Source organism: Ranitomeya variabilis, chromosome 5, assembly GCF_051348905.1.
Source record: "Ranitomeya variabilis isolate aRanVar5 chromosome 5, aRanVar5.hap1, whole genome shotgun sequence".
Taxonomy (NCBI): domain Eukaryota; kingdom Metazoa; phylum Chordata; class Amphibia; order Anura; family Dendrobatidae; genus Ranitomeya; species Ranitomeya variabilis.
In genome coordinates this window covers 591,242,177-591,259,483 of record NC_135236.1, presented here as the reverse complement: position 1 = coordinate 591,259,483, position 17,307 = coordinate 591,242,177, and the positions used below count along the sequence as shown (strand labels likewise).

The following is a 17,307-nucleotide window of genomic DNA, read 5'->3' as shown; positions in this document are numbered from 1 at the left end:
GCCTGGGAGAAGGTGGAGCGGCAGGTGTCTATCCTGGCCAAACGTCTGGAAGCTGGTGATGTTCAGAGGAAGTTGGCTCTGAAAGCTGAACAAGATGGGTGTCTAATGACAGCTGAAGAGAAGGAGAGTTCCTTGTTCAAATGTATGATAGACGTACCTGAAGACCTGAGAGAGGCCTGTGCCAGGGAGTCTATGCATGAAGAGTTCAAGAAGGCTGTGGGAGCATGTAAGGTGAATTGGTCCCCAGAAACTAATCAGTTAGTGATGCTGTCCACAACTGATGTCACAGCTAAGAGTGTAGCTACCCTGAGTGACTTACGTGGGAGACCCGGTAGCGGTCGTGTTGACAAAGAGTCAGTCCAGACAGGTTGTATGGGTGCAAGGGGATTGCGACGCCAGATTGACCATGTTGCCCAAATCCGACTGAGACGAGATGACAAGGGGTCATCTTTATCAAAGGGTGTGACGGAAATGGTTGATAAATGCCGACGAAAGGGTTCAGTAAGAGGCCCTGACTTTGACAGATGGTTTGACTGTCAGGGACGACAGAGAAGGATCTCTGGTCAGGTAATAGAAAGTGCCAAGCCCCACGGCTTTAGGCAGAGGGGGGGGATATGTGGCATAGCGACTGGTCATGTGATTGATGGACGGTATGTATCGCAGAGGTGGGTGGCCCTGTGATGGAGGCCTGGGTATGTTTTGCTCAAGCAGATCTGCTGCTGAGGGATTTGTTTACGTTGGGAAGGCTTCCAGGTGATTGGCGAGATGGGTGGGTTCAGTCACCTACGGACCCACCCAAAGAGGCGTGTCTGAACATGTAAGATGGTTTTGTGTGTAAGGACCGGTGGTGATGTCACACTCACCTGACTAGCCATGTGACAGGTACCTGGGTGTGGTTACACCTATGTAAGGAGGTGTGTGTAGCACATGGAGGGAGGGAGTGTGTGGGTGTGTGTCAGGGTGGACACACTTCCATGTGTCCTGGCTGGACACTGCAGAGTGGCCTGTGTGTTGGACGGTTCCACGTGGGGATAGCACAGTCTGTGTGTCCACAGACCTGAGAGAGCGGAGCTCTACTATGGACATTGAGGATTAATCTGTCTGATGTAAGACTGTTTACCTGTTGTTCCTGTTGCAATGTGGTTTATGGAGCAATAAACCCTGTGAACTTTTAAGGAAACGTGTCTCCTGAGTGTCATCCGCCGCACCTAAGCGAGTGTCCCCTAGACCCGTAGCGGATGAATTGCTACAATATGTTATGCAAATGTAATTTCTTTCATAAAACATATTGGAAAAACATAATAAATCTATTAGATTCATTTAAGATAGAGTTCAGCAGCTCATAATACTGATATGAAAATATTAGCAGCATTCGCTGTGAATTGTTAAATAGTGATCATTATTACAGTCATACTTGTTTATGGACAGCTTACAAATGTGCCCTATATGTATGGACTTCCCAATAATTTCTGGATGGTTAGTACTTTTCAGTTAGCCCTGGTTACATAAGGTTCAACTGCACCCTTTATAAGAAATTGTTTGTCATGAACAGGAGGTGTTTTAACAAAATAAAAAATTGAAATGCCAAAACTGACCTTTAGTGATGACTACAAACTTGATCATAACTGTTGGTACCCCTGTTTAATGACAGAAAAACCCACAATGGTCACAGAAGTAACTTGAATCTGACAAAAGTAATAATAAATAAAAAATCTATGAAAATGAACAAATGAAAGTCAGACACTGCTTTTCAACCATGCTTCTACAGAATAAGAAAAATAAATAAATAAAGCTCATGAAATAGGCCTGGACAGAAATGATGGTACCCCTGAAAATAATGTGACAAAATGGACTTGTTAAATCAAGGTGTGTCCACTAACTAGCATCACAGGTTTCTACAATCTTGGAATCAATGAGTGGGCCTGTATATAGGGCTACAGATACTCACTGTGCTGTTTGGTGACATGGTGTGTATCACACTCAACATGGGCCAGAGGAAGCGAAGGAAAGAGTTGTCTCAGGAGATTATAAAAAAAATGATAGACAAACATGTTAAAGGTAAAAGTTATAAGACCATCTCCAAGCAGCTTGATGTTCCTTTGACTACAGTTGCACATATTATTCAGAAATTTAAGATCCATGGGACTATAGCCAACCTCCCTAGACGTGGCTGCAGGAGGAAAACTGAAGACAAAACAAAGAGAAGGATAATAAGAATGGTAACAAAAGTGCCCAGGAAAACTTCTAAATAGATTAAAGGTGAATTTCAAACTCAAGGAACATCAGTGTCAGATCGCACCATCCGTCATTGTATGAGCCAAAGTGGACTTCATGTGAGACGACACCATTGTTGAAAAAAAAATCATAAAAAAGCCAGACTAGAATTTGCCAAACTACATGTGGACAAGCCACAAAGCTTCTGGGAGAATGTAGTATGGCAAGTTTTTGGCAAGGCACATCGGCTCTATGTTCACGGACGGAAAAATTAAGCATATCAAGAAAAGAACACTGTCCCTACTGTGAAACATGGAGGAGGCTCTGTTATGTTCTGGAGCTGCTTTGCTGCATCTGGCACAGGGAGTCTAGAATCTGTGCAGAGTACAATGAAATCTCAAGACTATCAAGGGAATCTAGTGAGAAATGTGCTGTCCAGTGACAGAAAGCTTGGAGTCAGTCGCAGATCATGGGTCTTGCAATGGGATATTGACCCAAAACACACAGCTAAAAACACCCAAGAATGGCTAAGAGGAAAACATTGGACTATTCTGAAGTGGCCTTCTATGAGCCCTGACCTAAATCCTACTGAGCATCTTTAGAAAAAGCTTAACCCCTTTCTGACATTAGATGTACTATCCCGTATGACCACCGATGGGATAGTACGTCTAACGCGATCAGCCGAACTCACGGGGGGGAGCGTGGCCGATCGCAGCTGGGTGTCAGCTGACTATTGCAGCGGACATCCGGCACAGACCACTCCTGGCACATTAACCCCCAGCACATTGCGATCAAAGATGATCGCAGCGTTCTGGCGGCATAGGGAAGCTCTCTGCATGCTTCCCTGAGACCCCCGGAGCAAGGCAATGTGATTGCGTTGCTCCGAGGGTCTGCTACCTCCTCCTTCCTGCAGGCCCAGATCCAAAATGGCTGCAGGGGGCCTTTTCTGTCCTGCAGGGAGGTGGCTTTCAAGCACCTGCTCAGAGCAGGCGCCGAGAAGCCTCCCTGCAGTGCCTGTGTGATCGCTGATCTGACACATTGCATTGCAAAGTGTCAGATCAGCGATCTGTCACTTTACTGTGATGTGCCCCCCCGGGGCAATGTAAAAAAAACTGAAAAAAAGAATATTTACATGTGTAAAAAAAAATAAATTCCTAAATAGTAAAAAAAAAATTGTTCCAATAAATATATTTCTTTATCTACAGTAAATAATAAAAAAAACAATAACAGTACACATATTTAGTATAGCCGCATCTGTAATGACCCGACCTATAAAACTGTCCCACTAGTTAACCCCTTCAGTGAACACCGTAAAAAAAAAAGAAAAACAACGCTTTATTATCATACCGCCAAACAAAAAGTGGAATAACACGCAATCAAAAAGACTGATATAAATTACCATGGTACCGCTGAAAAACGTCATCTTGTCCAGCAAAAACGAGCTGCCATACAGCGTCATCAACGAAAAAATAAAAAAGTTATAATCCTCAGGATAAAGCGATGCAAAAATAATTATTTTTTATATAAAATAGTTTTTATCATATAAAAGCGCCAAAAGATTGAAAAAGATAAAAACGAGGTATCGCTGTAATCATTCTGACCCGAAGAATAAAACTGCTTTATCAGTTTTTACCAAACGTGGAATGGTATAAGCGCCCCCCAAAAGAAATTCATGAATAGCTGGTTTCTGTTCATTCTACCTCACAAAAATCTGAATAAAAAGTGATCAAAAAATATCACTTGCACGAAAATGGTGCCAAAAAAAGGTAAATTCGTCCTACAAAAAACAAGACCTCACATGACTCTGTAGACCAAAATATGGAAAAATTATAGCTCCCAAAATGTGGAGATGCAAAAACTATTTTTTGCAATAAAAAGCGTCTTTGTGTGTGACAGCTGCCAATCATAAAAATCCACTAAAAACCTGCTATAAAAGTTAATAAAAACCCCCTTCATCACCCCCTTAGTTAGGGAAAAATAATAAGTTAGGGTTAGGGTTGGGGCAAAAGTTAGGGTTAGGGTTGGGGCTAAAGTTAGGGTTGGGGTTAGGTTAGGGTTGGGGCTAAAGTTAGGGTTATGGTTGGGGTTAAGGTTAGGGTTGGGGCTAAAGTTAGGGCTAGGTTTTGGGCTAAAGTTAGGGTTGGGGCTAAAGTTAGGTTTAGGGCTGGGGCTAAAGTTAGGGTTTGGATTACATTTACGGTTGCGATTAGGGTTGGGATTAGGGTTAGGGGTGTGGTTAGGTTTATGGTTGGAATGAGGGTTAGGGGTTTGTTTGAGTTAGGGTTTCAGTTAGAATTGGGGGGTTTCCACTGTTTAGGCACATCAGGGGCTCTCCAAACGCGACATGGCGTCCGTTCTCAATTCCAGCCAATTCTGCGTTGAAAAAGTAAAACAGTGCTCCTTCCCTTCCGAGCTCTCCTGTGCGCCCAAACAGGGGTTTACCACAACATATGGGGTATTAGCGTAGTCAGGACAAATTGTAGAACAACTATTGGGGTCAAATTTTCCCCTGTTACCCTTGGGATGATACAAACCAGGGGCTAAAAAATAATTTTTGTGGAAAAAATAAAATATTTTTTATTTTCACGGCTCTGTGTTATAAACTGTAGTGAAACACTTGGGGGCTCAAAGTTCTCACAACACATTTAGATAAGTTCCTTGGTGGGGTCTAGTTTCCAATATGGGGTCACATGTGGGGGGTTTATATTGTTTAGGTACATCAGGCGCTCTGCAAATGCAACGTGACGCCTGCAGACCAATCCATCTAAGCCTGCATTCTAAACAGTGCTCCTTCCCTTCCGAGCTCTGCCATGTGCCCAAATGGTGGTTCTCCCCCACATATGAGTATCAGCGTACTCGGGACAAATTGGACAACAACTTTTGGTGTCCAATTTCTCCTGTTACCCTTGGTAAAATGTAAAACTGGGGGCTAAAAAATAATTTCTGTGGAAAAAAAATATTTTCATATTTTCACGGCTTTGCATTATAAACTGTAGTGAAACACTTCGGTTTTCAAAGTTCTCACAACACATCTAGATAAAATCCTTGGGGGGTCTAGTTTCCAATATGAGGTCACTTGTGGGGGGTTTCTTCTGTTTAGGTACATCAGGGGCTCTGCAAACGCAATGTGATGTGTTATGATCCTTAGTGGCTGAGGATCACAGAATGAACTAGCTAAGTTACTGAACATAGAACGAGCTCTAGGGAGGTGGTAACTGGACTGACCGCAAAACCTGATCCTGACCAAACACACTGAAGGTAGCCTGTGAACGTGCCTAAATTCCTGGACGTCTCGACGCAGCCTGAGAAACTTGCAACCCCTATAGAGAAAGTAAGACCTCACTTGCCTCAGAGAAATGACCCCAAAGATATAGGAAGCCCCCAACAAATATTAACGGTGAGGTAAGGGGAAAATACAAAACGTAGAAATGAAAACAGATTCAGCAAATGAGGCCCACTAATACTAGATAGCAGAAGACAGGCAGGGAACTGTGCGGTCAGTAAAAAACCCTATACAAAATATCCACGCTGAGAATACAAGAACCCCCACACCAACTAACGGTGTGAGGGGAGAAACTCAGCCCCCTAGAGCTACCAGCAAGCAAGGAAATCACATATTAGCAAGCTGGACAAGGACAAATAAATAACCAAGAAACATATTGAACACTGATGAGCAAAAAATAACCAAACAGAAAACTTAGCTTCTCTTGGAGAGACTGATAGCAAAGGAATTCAGGAGGATCAAGATAGTACTGAATACATCGACAGCAGGCAAACACTGAAAGTCCAGGTGAGCTAAATAGGAAACCAGCTAACAGATAACGAGACAGCTGATCCACCTCAGACCTGCAGAAAGACACAAAGAGCCACCAGAGGGAGCCCAAAGACAGCACTCACACAGTACCACTTGTGACTACAAGAGGGAGCCCAAAAACAGAGTTCACAACAGTGATGCATGCAGAGCATTCCATCTAAGTCTGCATTCCAAACGGAGCTCCTTCCCTTCTGACCTCTGCCATGCGCCATGTGGTTCCCCCCACATATGGGGTATCCACGTACTCAGGACAAATTGGACAACAACGTTTACCCTTGCTAAAATAAAAAATATTGGGGGCTAAAAAGTCATTTTTGGGGAAAAAAAATGATTTTTTATTTTCACGGCTCTGCGTTACAAACTGTAGTAAAACAATTGGGGGTGCAAAGTTCTCACAACACATCTAGATAAGTTCCTTGGTGGGGTCTAGTTTCCAATATGGGGTCACATGTGGGGGGTTTATATTGTTTAGGTACATCAGGGGCTCTGCAAATGCAACGTGACGCCTGCAGACCAATCCATCCAAGTCTGCAATCCAAATGGCGCTCCTTCCCTTCCGAGCTCTGCCATGCACCCAAACAGTGGTTCCCCCACATATAGGGCATCAGCATACTCAGGACAAATTGGAAAACAATGTGTGGGGTCCAATATCTCCTGTTACCTTTGGGAAAATACAAAACTGGGGGCTAAAACAGAATTTTCGTGGAAAAATATTTTTTTTTATTTTCACGGCTCTGCGTTAAAAACTGTAGTGAAACACTTGGAGTTTCAAAGTTCTCACAACACATCTAGATAAGTTCCTTAGGGGGTCTTCTTTCCAAAATGGTGTCACTTGTGGTGGGTTTCAATGTTTAGGCACATCAGGGGCTCTCCAAACGTGACATGGTGTCCTATCTCAATTCCAGTCAATTTTGCATTGAAAAGTCAAACGCCACTCCTTCCCTTCCGAGCTCTGCCATGCGCCCAATCAGTGATTTACCCCCACATATGGGGTATCAGCGTACTAAACACAAATTTTACAGCAACTTTTGGGGTCCAATTTATTCTGTTACCCTTGGAAAATAAAAAATTGGGGTGAAAATATCATTTTAGTGAAAAAATCAGTTTTTTTATTTTTATGGCTCTACATTATAAACTTCTGTGAAGCAGTTAGTGGGTCAAAGTGCTCACCACACATCTAGATAAGTTCCTTAAGGGGTCTACTTTCCAAAATGGTGTCACTTGTGGGGGGATTCAATGTTTAGGCACATCAGAGGCTCTCCAAACGTGACATGGCATCCCATCTCAATTCTAGTCAATTTTCCATTGAAAAGTCAAATGGCGCTCCTTCCCTTCCGAGCTCTGCCATGTGCCCAAACGGTAGCTTACCCCCACATATAGGGTATCAACATACTCAGGACAAATTTCACAACAACTTTTGCAGTCCAATTTCTTTTGTTACTCTTGGGAAAATAAAAAAAATGGGGGCGAAATATCATTTTTGTGAAAAAGTATGATCTTTTATTTTTATGGCTCTGCATTATAAACTTCTGTGAAGCACTCGGTGGGTCAAAGTGCTCATCACACATCTAGATAAGTTCCTTAGGGGGTCTAGTTTCCAAAATGGTGTAACTTGTGGGGGGTTTCAATGTTTAGGCACATCAGGGGCTCTCCAAATGCGACATGACATCCTAACTCAATTCCAGTCAATTTTGCATTGAAAAGTGAAACGGCGCTCCTTCCTTTCCAAGCTCTGCCATGCACCCAAACAGTGGTTTACCCCCACATATGGGGTATCAGCGTACTCAGGACAAATTGTACAACAACTTTTGGGGTCCAATTTCCCCTGTTACCCTTGGTAAAATAAAACAAATTGGATCAGAAGTAAATTTTTTGTGAAAAAAAGTTAAATGTTCTTTTTTTTTTTTAAACATTCCAAAAATTCCAGTGAAGCACAGGAAACTTCTTGAATGTGATTTTGAGCACCTTGAGGGTTGTAGTTTTTAGAATGGTGTCACACTTGGGTATTTTCTATCATATAGACCCCTCAAAGTGACTTCAAACGTGATGTGGTCCCTAAAAAAATGGTGTTGTAAAAATGAGAAATTGCTGGTCAACTTTTAACCCTTATAACACCCTAACCAAAAAAAATTTAGTTCCAAAATTGTGCTGATGTAAAGTAGATATGTGGGAAATGTTACTTATTAAGTATTTAGTGTGACATATCTCTATGATTTAAGGGCATACAAATTCAAAGTTGGAAAATTGCAAAATTTTCAAAATCTTTGCCAAATTTCCATTTTTTTCACAAATAAACGCAGGTAATATCAAAGAAATTTCACCACTGTCATGAAGAACAATATGTCTCGAGAAATCAGTGTCAGAATCATCAGGATCCATTGAAGCATTCCAGAGTCATAACCTCATAAAGGGACAGTGGTCAGAATTGTAAAAATTAGCCTGGTCATTAACGTGCAAACCACCCTTGGGGGTAAAGGGGTTAAACATGCTGTCTGAAAAGGCAACCTTCAAACATGAGACAAATGGAGCAGTTTGCTCTTGAGGATTGGGCCAAAATACCTGTCGAGAGGTGCAGAAGTCTCATTGACAGTTACAGGAATCGTTTGATTGCAGTGGTTGCCTCAAAAGTTGTGCAACAAAATATTAAGTTAAGGGTACCATCATTTCTGTCCTGGCCTATTTCATGAGTTTTATTTATTTTTTTATTCTGTGTAAGCATGGTTGAAAAGCAATGTTTGACGTTCATTTGTTCATTTTCATAGATCTTTTATTTATTATTACTTTTGTCAGATTCAAGTTATTTCTCTGACCATTGTGGGTTTTTCTGTCATTAAACGAGGGGTACCAACAATTTTGACCACGTGTGTATATCACCTCTACAAAAAGTGATCATAACCTAGTGTATACACCAAAATTATACCAATAAATCTATTACTGTGAAGAAAAAAAAAACTCTATAGCTAAAAGTGTTATGGGTCTCGGAAAAAAATTCAACAAATATTTTTTTTCCTCAAAGTTAAGAATTTTTAAGCCACTGAAATAGCAAAAAAGCTATGCGTGTCTGGTATTGCAGTAATGATACTAACTTGGAGAATTATGTTGCTGTATAATTTAACATTAATGCTGTAACAATGGAACCATAATATTGTGGAAATTTTTTTTCACCATTTCACCCCACATAGAATATTTTTACTATTTTTCAGTACATTATATGATAAAATGGATGGTGTCAGTAAAATCTTCAACTTGTCCTGCAATAAACAAGCCATAATATGATTAGTTTACAAAAAAGAAAGTTAGATGGCTCGAAAAAACAGCAAAAAGTGAAAAAATGAAAGTTGACTGCATCGTTAATAGAATCAATATTTCTATGCTAAATAATTTTTTTATTTTCGATTCAAATAACAAATAAAGAAATAATTAAAATTCACTTTAAAGAATATTATTGATTTGCAGCTTTTATGTATTTTTGTTTCTCACTTTGCTCAGAGTTATATATTCAATTCCACAAATATATAAATATACAGTGGGGAAAAAAGTATTTAGTCAGCCACCAATTGTGCAAGTTCTCCCACTTAAAAAGATAAGAGAGGTCTGTAATTGAAATCATAGGTAGACCACAACTATGAGAGTCAAAATGAGAAAACAAATCAAGAAAATCATCTTGTCTGATTTGGCAAGATTTATTTTGCAAATTATGATGGAAAATAAAAATTTGGTTATTAGCAAAAGTTAATCTCAATATTTTGTTATATAATCCTTTGTTGGCAATGACAGAGGTCAAACGTTTTCTGAAAGTCTTTGGATGCAACTCAGCATTCTGTCTCCTCCAAACATTACGAGTTTTTTTTTTTCTATCAAACAGTTCTACTTTGGTTTCATAAGACCATATGATATTCTCCCAATACTCTTCTGGATAGTCCAAATGCTCTATAGCAAACTTCAGATGGCTTGGACTTGTATTGGCTTAAGCAGAGGGACATGTCTGGCACTGCAGGATCTGAGTCCCTGGCGGCGTAGTGTGTTACTGATGGTAGCCTTTGTTACAGTGGTTCCAGCTCTATGCAGGTCATTCACTAGGTCCCCACATGTGGTTCTGGGATTTTTCCTCACCGTCCTTGTGATCGTTTTGACCCCACGGGGTGAGATCTTTTGTGGAGCCCCAGATCGAGGGAGATTATCAGTGGTCTTGTATATCTTCCATTTTCTTATTACTGATCCCACAGTTGATTTAATCACACCAAGCTGCTTGCCTAATGCAGATTCAGTCTTCCCAGCCTGGTGCAGGGCTACAATTTTGTTTCTGGTGTCTTTCGACACCTCTTTGGTCTTCACCATAGTGCAGTTTGAAGTGTGACTGTTTGAGGTTGTGGACAGGTGTCTTTTATACTGATAACAAGTTCAAATAGGTGCCATTACTACTGGTAATGAGTGGAGGACAGAAGAGCCTCTTAAAGAAGAAGTTACAGGTCTGTGAGAGGCTGAAATCTTGCATGTTTTTAGGTGACCAAATACTTATATTACACCATAGTATGCTAAATAAATCTTGCCATATCAGACAAGGTGATTTTCTGGATTTGTTTTCTCAATTTTTACTCTCATAGTTGTGGTCTACTTATGATGACAATTACAGGCTTCACTTATCTTTTTAAGTGGGAGAATTTGCACAATTGGTAGCTGACTAAATACTTTTTTTCCCCACTGTACATGTATTATGTATGAAAAATGTAGTGTGTGTTAATGGTTTAATATATATATACCCCAAAGTTTTGCAAAACAAATTAACCCTCAAATATATTAAGCAGATGAACGTGATTGCACTTCAAATTTCCACTATAATTATAATGTGTGTTGTTTTAATTTTTAGGCTGGTACAGAGGATATCTGGTTAAACAGAGATTACATGTGGTAAGATTAAATTATTTTCAATATTTCATTTGATTTACCACTCTCCTAAAAGTTGTGTAATGTATATTGTGGCTGATCATGCAGCTGCTATAGGGCCCATAAATTGTGGGGGGTGGAAGGGTGTTGGTGCCACTTTTAAGTGAGCCCTCCCCCCGCTTGTCATCTACAAAAATTGCATCCACAGGATACAGATACTATTGAATAGAATGGTGGATCAGTCTACGCCTGTGAGTCTAAGACCCAGCATTCTGCTGGCACGATGAAGACACTATTATGGATGGGCGAATCTGAACAGTAAAGTTCTGCATCCGTACAGAACACCTACTGTTCGGGCATGGACACCGAACATGGACTTCACCAGGAAGTCCTTGTTGTTGTTTGGGTTTGGCCGCCCGAACACGGGGTTGTATGTCGCACTGTCATGTGCATGACACTGCTGCAAACAATACTTCTGATAGGCTGTAAAATCATTACTGCCGGTTAGACAGCAATGGTTCCTAGACTGTCAAATGACAGCATGTGTCTGCAGCTGTGATCAGATGTATAAAGTTTACCTCCAGTCACTGGTGTCAGCTGATGGAACTACTGCACCCATCAGCCAACTACTTATGCTGCTAATGAGAGTGAGAGCAGGATCAGTTGATGGGAGTATTCATCACAGAGCACTCTAAATAAATAATTACAAAAAATAAAAATAAATAATTAAAAAAAAAAAAAAATGGCATTGGGTCCCCCCATTTTTGGCAATCAGCCTTGCTAAAGCAGACAGCTGGGGCTGGTATTCTCAATCTGGGAAGAGGCAATGGATATTCCCACCCCCCGCATAAAAATAGCAGCCAGCAGCTGCCCAGAAAAGGCACATCTATTAGATGCGCCAATTGTGGCGCTTTGCCTGGCTCTGCCCTCTTGTATTGTAGCGGTGGCAAGTGAGGTTGATGTCGTTATGGAGAGGCATCTGTAAGACACCTATCCATTACTAATCTAATAGGTATATTTTAAATAAACACACAGAAACAATAAAGTCATATATTTGAAATAAAAAATACACACTTTTCCTTTTATTCAAAAAAACAAACAGTTATAATCACCTAGCACCCATTCCTTTGAATCCCTCATCTCCTGTAATCAAACAGAAATAAAAATCAACAATATCCTTCACCTGTCTGAAGTTCTGTCCCATGTCTTAATCCATGTCTGTCAATTACTTGTTTTCAACCTGGACAGTGCCAAGATGTGTCTGTCGAGGCTGGGAACCACTGATTAATGGGCTGCTGGGACCACAGCATCAGTGAGCAGCGGTGACGTCATAGAGGTTACTGTGGTTCACTGAGGCTGCATTCCCAGCCAGGCCAATTAACTGCGGTGACCTCATAGGCGAGTTGACCGCAGTTCAAATTCAACTCAGTGAAATTCTCCGGGAGAGCAGCAATAGATCCAAGGAAAATTGAATATGTTGTTTTAGGTATTGTACACAATTTGAGGTCCAAAATGCCAAAACTGGACAATCCCTGTAATTCACGTAGAATTTTGACTGAGGATTTAAAAAAGTATCCTCCTCGACTTTTAATTTGAAAATTAAAGAAATAAAATTGTGGAATTATGAAAATCATGGAAAGATGGAAATATTAATGATATGCTAATAATGAACTAAAACAATATTTTTAAAACCTCTTGATCTATTCAGTATTGTGTCACATGCAGAATTACATGCACTTAAATTCATTGGCATGCAATTAATGAGGTTATAGTGTTGTCTAAGGAAAGTTTTGCCTCACTGAATGTACTTTAAATACATACCAAGATCTGCTGATGGCAGCTCTAATTTATTTATCTTACTTACAGTGCCTTGCGAAAGTATTCGGCCCTCTGAAACTTTTCAACCTTTTCCCACATATCATGCTTCAAACATAAAGATACCAAATGTGAATTTTTGGTGAAGAATCAACAACAAGTGGAACTCAATTGTGAAGTTGAACAAAATTTATTGGTCATTTTACATTTTTGTGGAGATTCAAAAACTGAAAAGTGGGGCGTGCAATATTATTCGGCCCCTTTACTTTCAGTGCAGCAAACTCACTGCAGAAGTTCATTGTGGATCTCTGAATGATCCAATGTTGTCCTAAATGCCTAATGATGATAAATATAATCCACCGGTGTGTAATCAAGTCTCTATAAATGCATCTGCTCTGTGATAGTCTCAAGGTTCTGTTTGAAGGACAGAGAGCATCAGGAAGACCAAGGAACACAACAGGCAGGTCCGTGATACTGTTGTGGAGAAGTTTAAAGCTGGATTTGGATACAAAATGATTTCCAAAACTTTAAACATCCCAAGGAGCACTGTGCAAGCGATCATATTGAAATGGAAGGAGTATCATACCACTGCAAATCTACCAAGACCTGTCCGTCCCTCTGAAGTTTCATCTCAAACAAGGAGAATACTGATGAGAAATGGAGCCAAGAGGCCCATGATCACTCTGGATGAACTGCAGAAATCTACAGCTGAGGTGGGACAGTCTGTCCATAGGACAACAATCAATTGTACACTGCACAAATCTGTCCTTTTTGGAAGAGTGGCAAGAAGAAAGCCATTTCTCAAAGATATCCATAAAAAGTGTTGCTTAAACCTTGCAGCAAGCCACCTGGGAGACATACCAAATATGTGGAAGAATGTGCTTTGGACAGATGAAATCAAAATCGAACTTTTTGGCAACAATGCCAAACGATATGTTTGGCATAAAGGCAACACAGCTCATCACCCTGAACACATCATCCACACTGTCAAACATGGTTGTGACAGCATCATGGTTTGGGCCTGCTTTTCTTCAGCAGGGACAGGGAAGATGGTTAAAATTGATGGGAAGATGGATGGAGCCAAATACAGGACCATTCTTGAAGAAATCCTGTTGGAGTCTGCAAAAGACCTGAGACTGGGATGGAGATTTGTCTTCCAACAAGACAATGATCCCAAACATAAAGCAAAATCTACAATGGAATAGTTCACAAATAAACATATCCAGGTGTTAGAATGGCCAAGTCAAAGTCCAGACCTCAATCCAATCGATAATCTGTGGCAAGAGCTGAAACCTGCTGCTCACAAATGATCTCCATCAAACCTCACTGAGCTCGAGCTGTTTGCCAAGGAAGAATGGGCAAGAATTTCAGTCTCTCGATGTACAAAACTGATAGAGACATAACCCAAGCGACTTGCAGCTGTAATCTCAGCAAAAGGTGGCGAAACAAAGTATTAAGTTAAAGGGGCCGAATAATATTGCACGCCCCACTTTTCAGTTTTTGAATTTCAGCAAAAATTTAAAATAACCAATAAATTTTGTTCAATTTCACAATTGTGTTCCACTTGTTGTTGATTCTCCACCAAAAATTTACATGTGGTATCTTTATGTTTGAAGCATGATATGTGGGAAAAGGTTGAAAAGTGTACATAGCAGTAATAATTTCACAGCTTTTTACACACATCATCATCACTGCCATCATTGAGCCTCACAATTTTAATTCACTGTCAGTATGTCTTTGGAGTGAAGAAGGAAACTGGAGTACCAAAAGTAAACCCACTAAAAAACAGGGAGAACATACAAACCCTTTGCAAATATTATCCTTGATAGGTAGGATTTTCATCCAGGACCCCAGCGGTGGAAAAGCAACAGAGTTAGCCACTGAGCCATTGTGGTGCTCCTTTTGCTATTTATGATCAATTAAGTTCCAAATGTGCTCATTGGAGGTCAATTCCAAATATTCTGCAGTCTATAGTACCACATTTAGGCTGCTCTTAGCAACACAATCAACATGCAATTTGGCGTTGTTCTATTCAAAAATTTTGGAAAAATGGCAACGTAGTGGCTGATCATGCAGCCACCATGGGGCCCCCCATGAGTTGTGGGGAGAAGGGTGTGGTGCCACATGGAACTGGGCACATATACCAATGATTCCACAACCAAATCAATGTAACACTCACTACCATACAATATGTCTAGTGTTGAGCATTCCGATACCGCAAGTATCGGGTATCGGCCGATATTTGCTGTATCGGAATTCCGATACCGAGTTCCGATATTTTTGTGATATCGGAAATCGGAATCGGAAGTTGCCAGTGTATGGTTCCCAGGGTCTGGAGGAGAGGAGACTCTCCTTCAGGCCCTGGCATCCATATTCATGTAAAAAATAAAGAATTAAAATAAAAAATATGGATATACTCACCCGTCCGGCGGCCCCTGGACCTTACCGATGCAACCAGCAGCCTCTGTTCCTAAGAATGAGGAGTATAGGACCTGCGATGACGTCGCGGCTTGTGATTGGTCGCGTGAGCAGTCACATGTGTGGTCACGGTAAGGTCCAGGGGCCGCCGGACGGGTGAGTATATCCATATTTTTTATTTTAATTCTTTATTTTTTACATGAATATGGATCCCAGGGCCTGAAGGAGAGTTTCCTCTCCTTCAGACCCTGGGAACCATCCAGGATACCTTCCGATACTTGTGTCCCATTGACTTGCATTGGTATCGGGTATCGGTATCGGCGATATCCAATATTTTTCGGATATCGGCCGATACCATCCGATACTGATACCTTTGAGTATCGGAAGGTATCGCTCACCACTAATTATGTCACCTCACACCATAACATCAAGTGTAAGACCTTTGTAATGATTCATTGTGAAGACTTGTTCAGGTGTTGGTCTCATCATGGCATATAATGATCAATTCTGTACTGCAGTTAAATTATACCTCACATACCAAGCCTAATATTTCAAACAATGTCTACACAAATAATCAGAAGGTGTTTCTATGACATTGGGCTTAGAGCAAAATGTACAACAATAAATGTACCCAGGACTGACACCAGGAAATTCCTTCATCTCATATTGGCCATGTTTTTTGGGCTCCCTTGAGACTCAGCCAAGGCTTCTCCCTAGCTCTGCCTCCACCGCAAACCTTCCACAGTCCTCCTGCCTACTCTTGGAAAAACTCTACTTCTACACCATGTCCTCACCAATCACACATTAACAGTTCCCATCGAACAACAGATCAGATACATAGCCATCAGCTTTTGTTTTTTACAAATATGCTCAACTGTTTTTAGGTTTATTTTTTATTTATTTTTCTCTAAGAGAATGTGTGACATTCATTTTTTTCAAATGACCAATAATACCACATACAAGGAACAAATACCGTTACACCATGGCCAGACCACATGTTACAGCCGCATAGTGACTGAATATTACCATGTACAACAGAGAAATACCATCACTCCATGACCAGACCACATATTACCCAAGGAAGTGACTGAATAGTACCACATAGAAAGAACAAATACTGTCACGCTATGACCGGATCCCATATTACCACCACATAGTGACCCAATAATACCACATGTAAGGGACAAGTACCACCACACCATGGCCAGACCACATAGTTACCACATAATACCAAATTCAAGGGACAAATACTGCCACACCATGACTAGAGCACATATTAAAACCACATAGTGACCGAATACCACAATACTGATCGTTATTAATTAAAAAAGAAAATACATTTTATCATAAGTGCAATTATACACAGGAGCTTTGTATATAGTACACAGTGTATAGTGTCAGTGTACATGTAATACACTGATCACTGGTGACATTATAAAAAAAAAAATAAATAATCTTTATATAGCGCTTAAATATTCCGCAGTGCTTTTACAGTTTTGCACACACTGTCCCCAATGGGGCTGACAATCTAAATTCCCTATCAGTATGTCTTTGGAATGTGGGAGGAAACCGGAGTACCCAGAGGAAACCCACGCAAACACGGGGAGAACATACAAACTCCTTGCAGATGTTGTCCTTGGTGGGATTAGAACCCAGGACTCCAGCGCTGCAGTGCTATCCACTGAGCCACCGTGCTGCCCATAGGAGCTTTGTATATAGTGTCAGTGTACAGGTAGTGCAGGAATCACCAGTGACATACACAGTAGCTCTGAATATAGCATCAGTGTACAGGTAATACAGTGATCTCCAGTGTCATGACCACATATTACCACCACATAGTTCTGGAATAATACCACATACAGGGAACAAATACTGACAAACCATGACCAGACCATTTTACCATCACAAAGTGACTGAATAATACCACATGAAAGGAACAAATACTACAGAACCATGACATGACCACATATTACCACCACATAGTGACCAAACTTTGCAATTCTGATTATTAATTAAAAAATACTAATATTACCATAATTACCATTATACACAATAGCGCTTTACATAATATTTAGTGTATAGTGTCAGTGTACAGGTAACACACAGACTCACCGGTGCCGTCTGTGGTTGAAGTCGTTCATCTTCACTTCTCTACTTCATCT

General features: G+C 40.7%; 1 protein-coding gene across 1 annotated transcript in view; it reads left to right on the top strand.

Annotated features, from left to right (window-relative positions):
* The window catches only part of DOCK2 (dedicator of cytokinesis 2), a 1,347,187-nt gene that overhangs the window by 68,943 nt on the left and 1,260,937 nt on the right, over window positions 1-17,307 (top strand). The window contains exon 3 of the mRNA XM_077266018.1: window positions 10,896-10,936. Coding sequence (XP_077122133.1) covers window positions 10,896-10,936 — 41 coding nt within the window. The remainder of the gene's footprint in view (window positions 1-10,895; window positions 10,937-17,307) is intronic.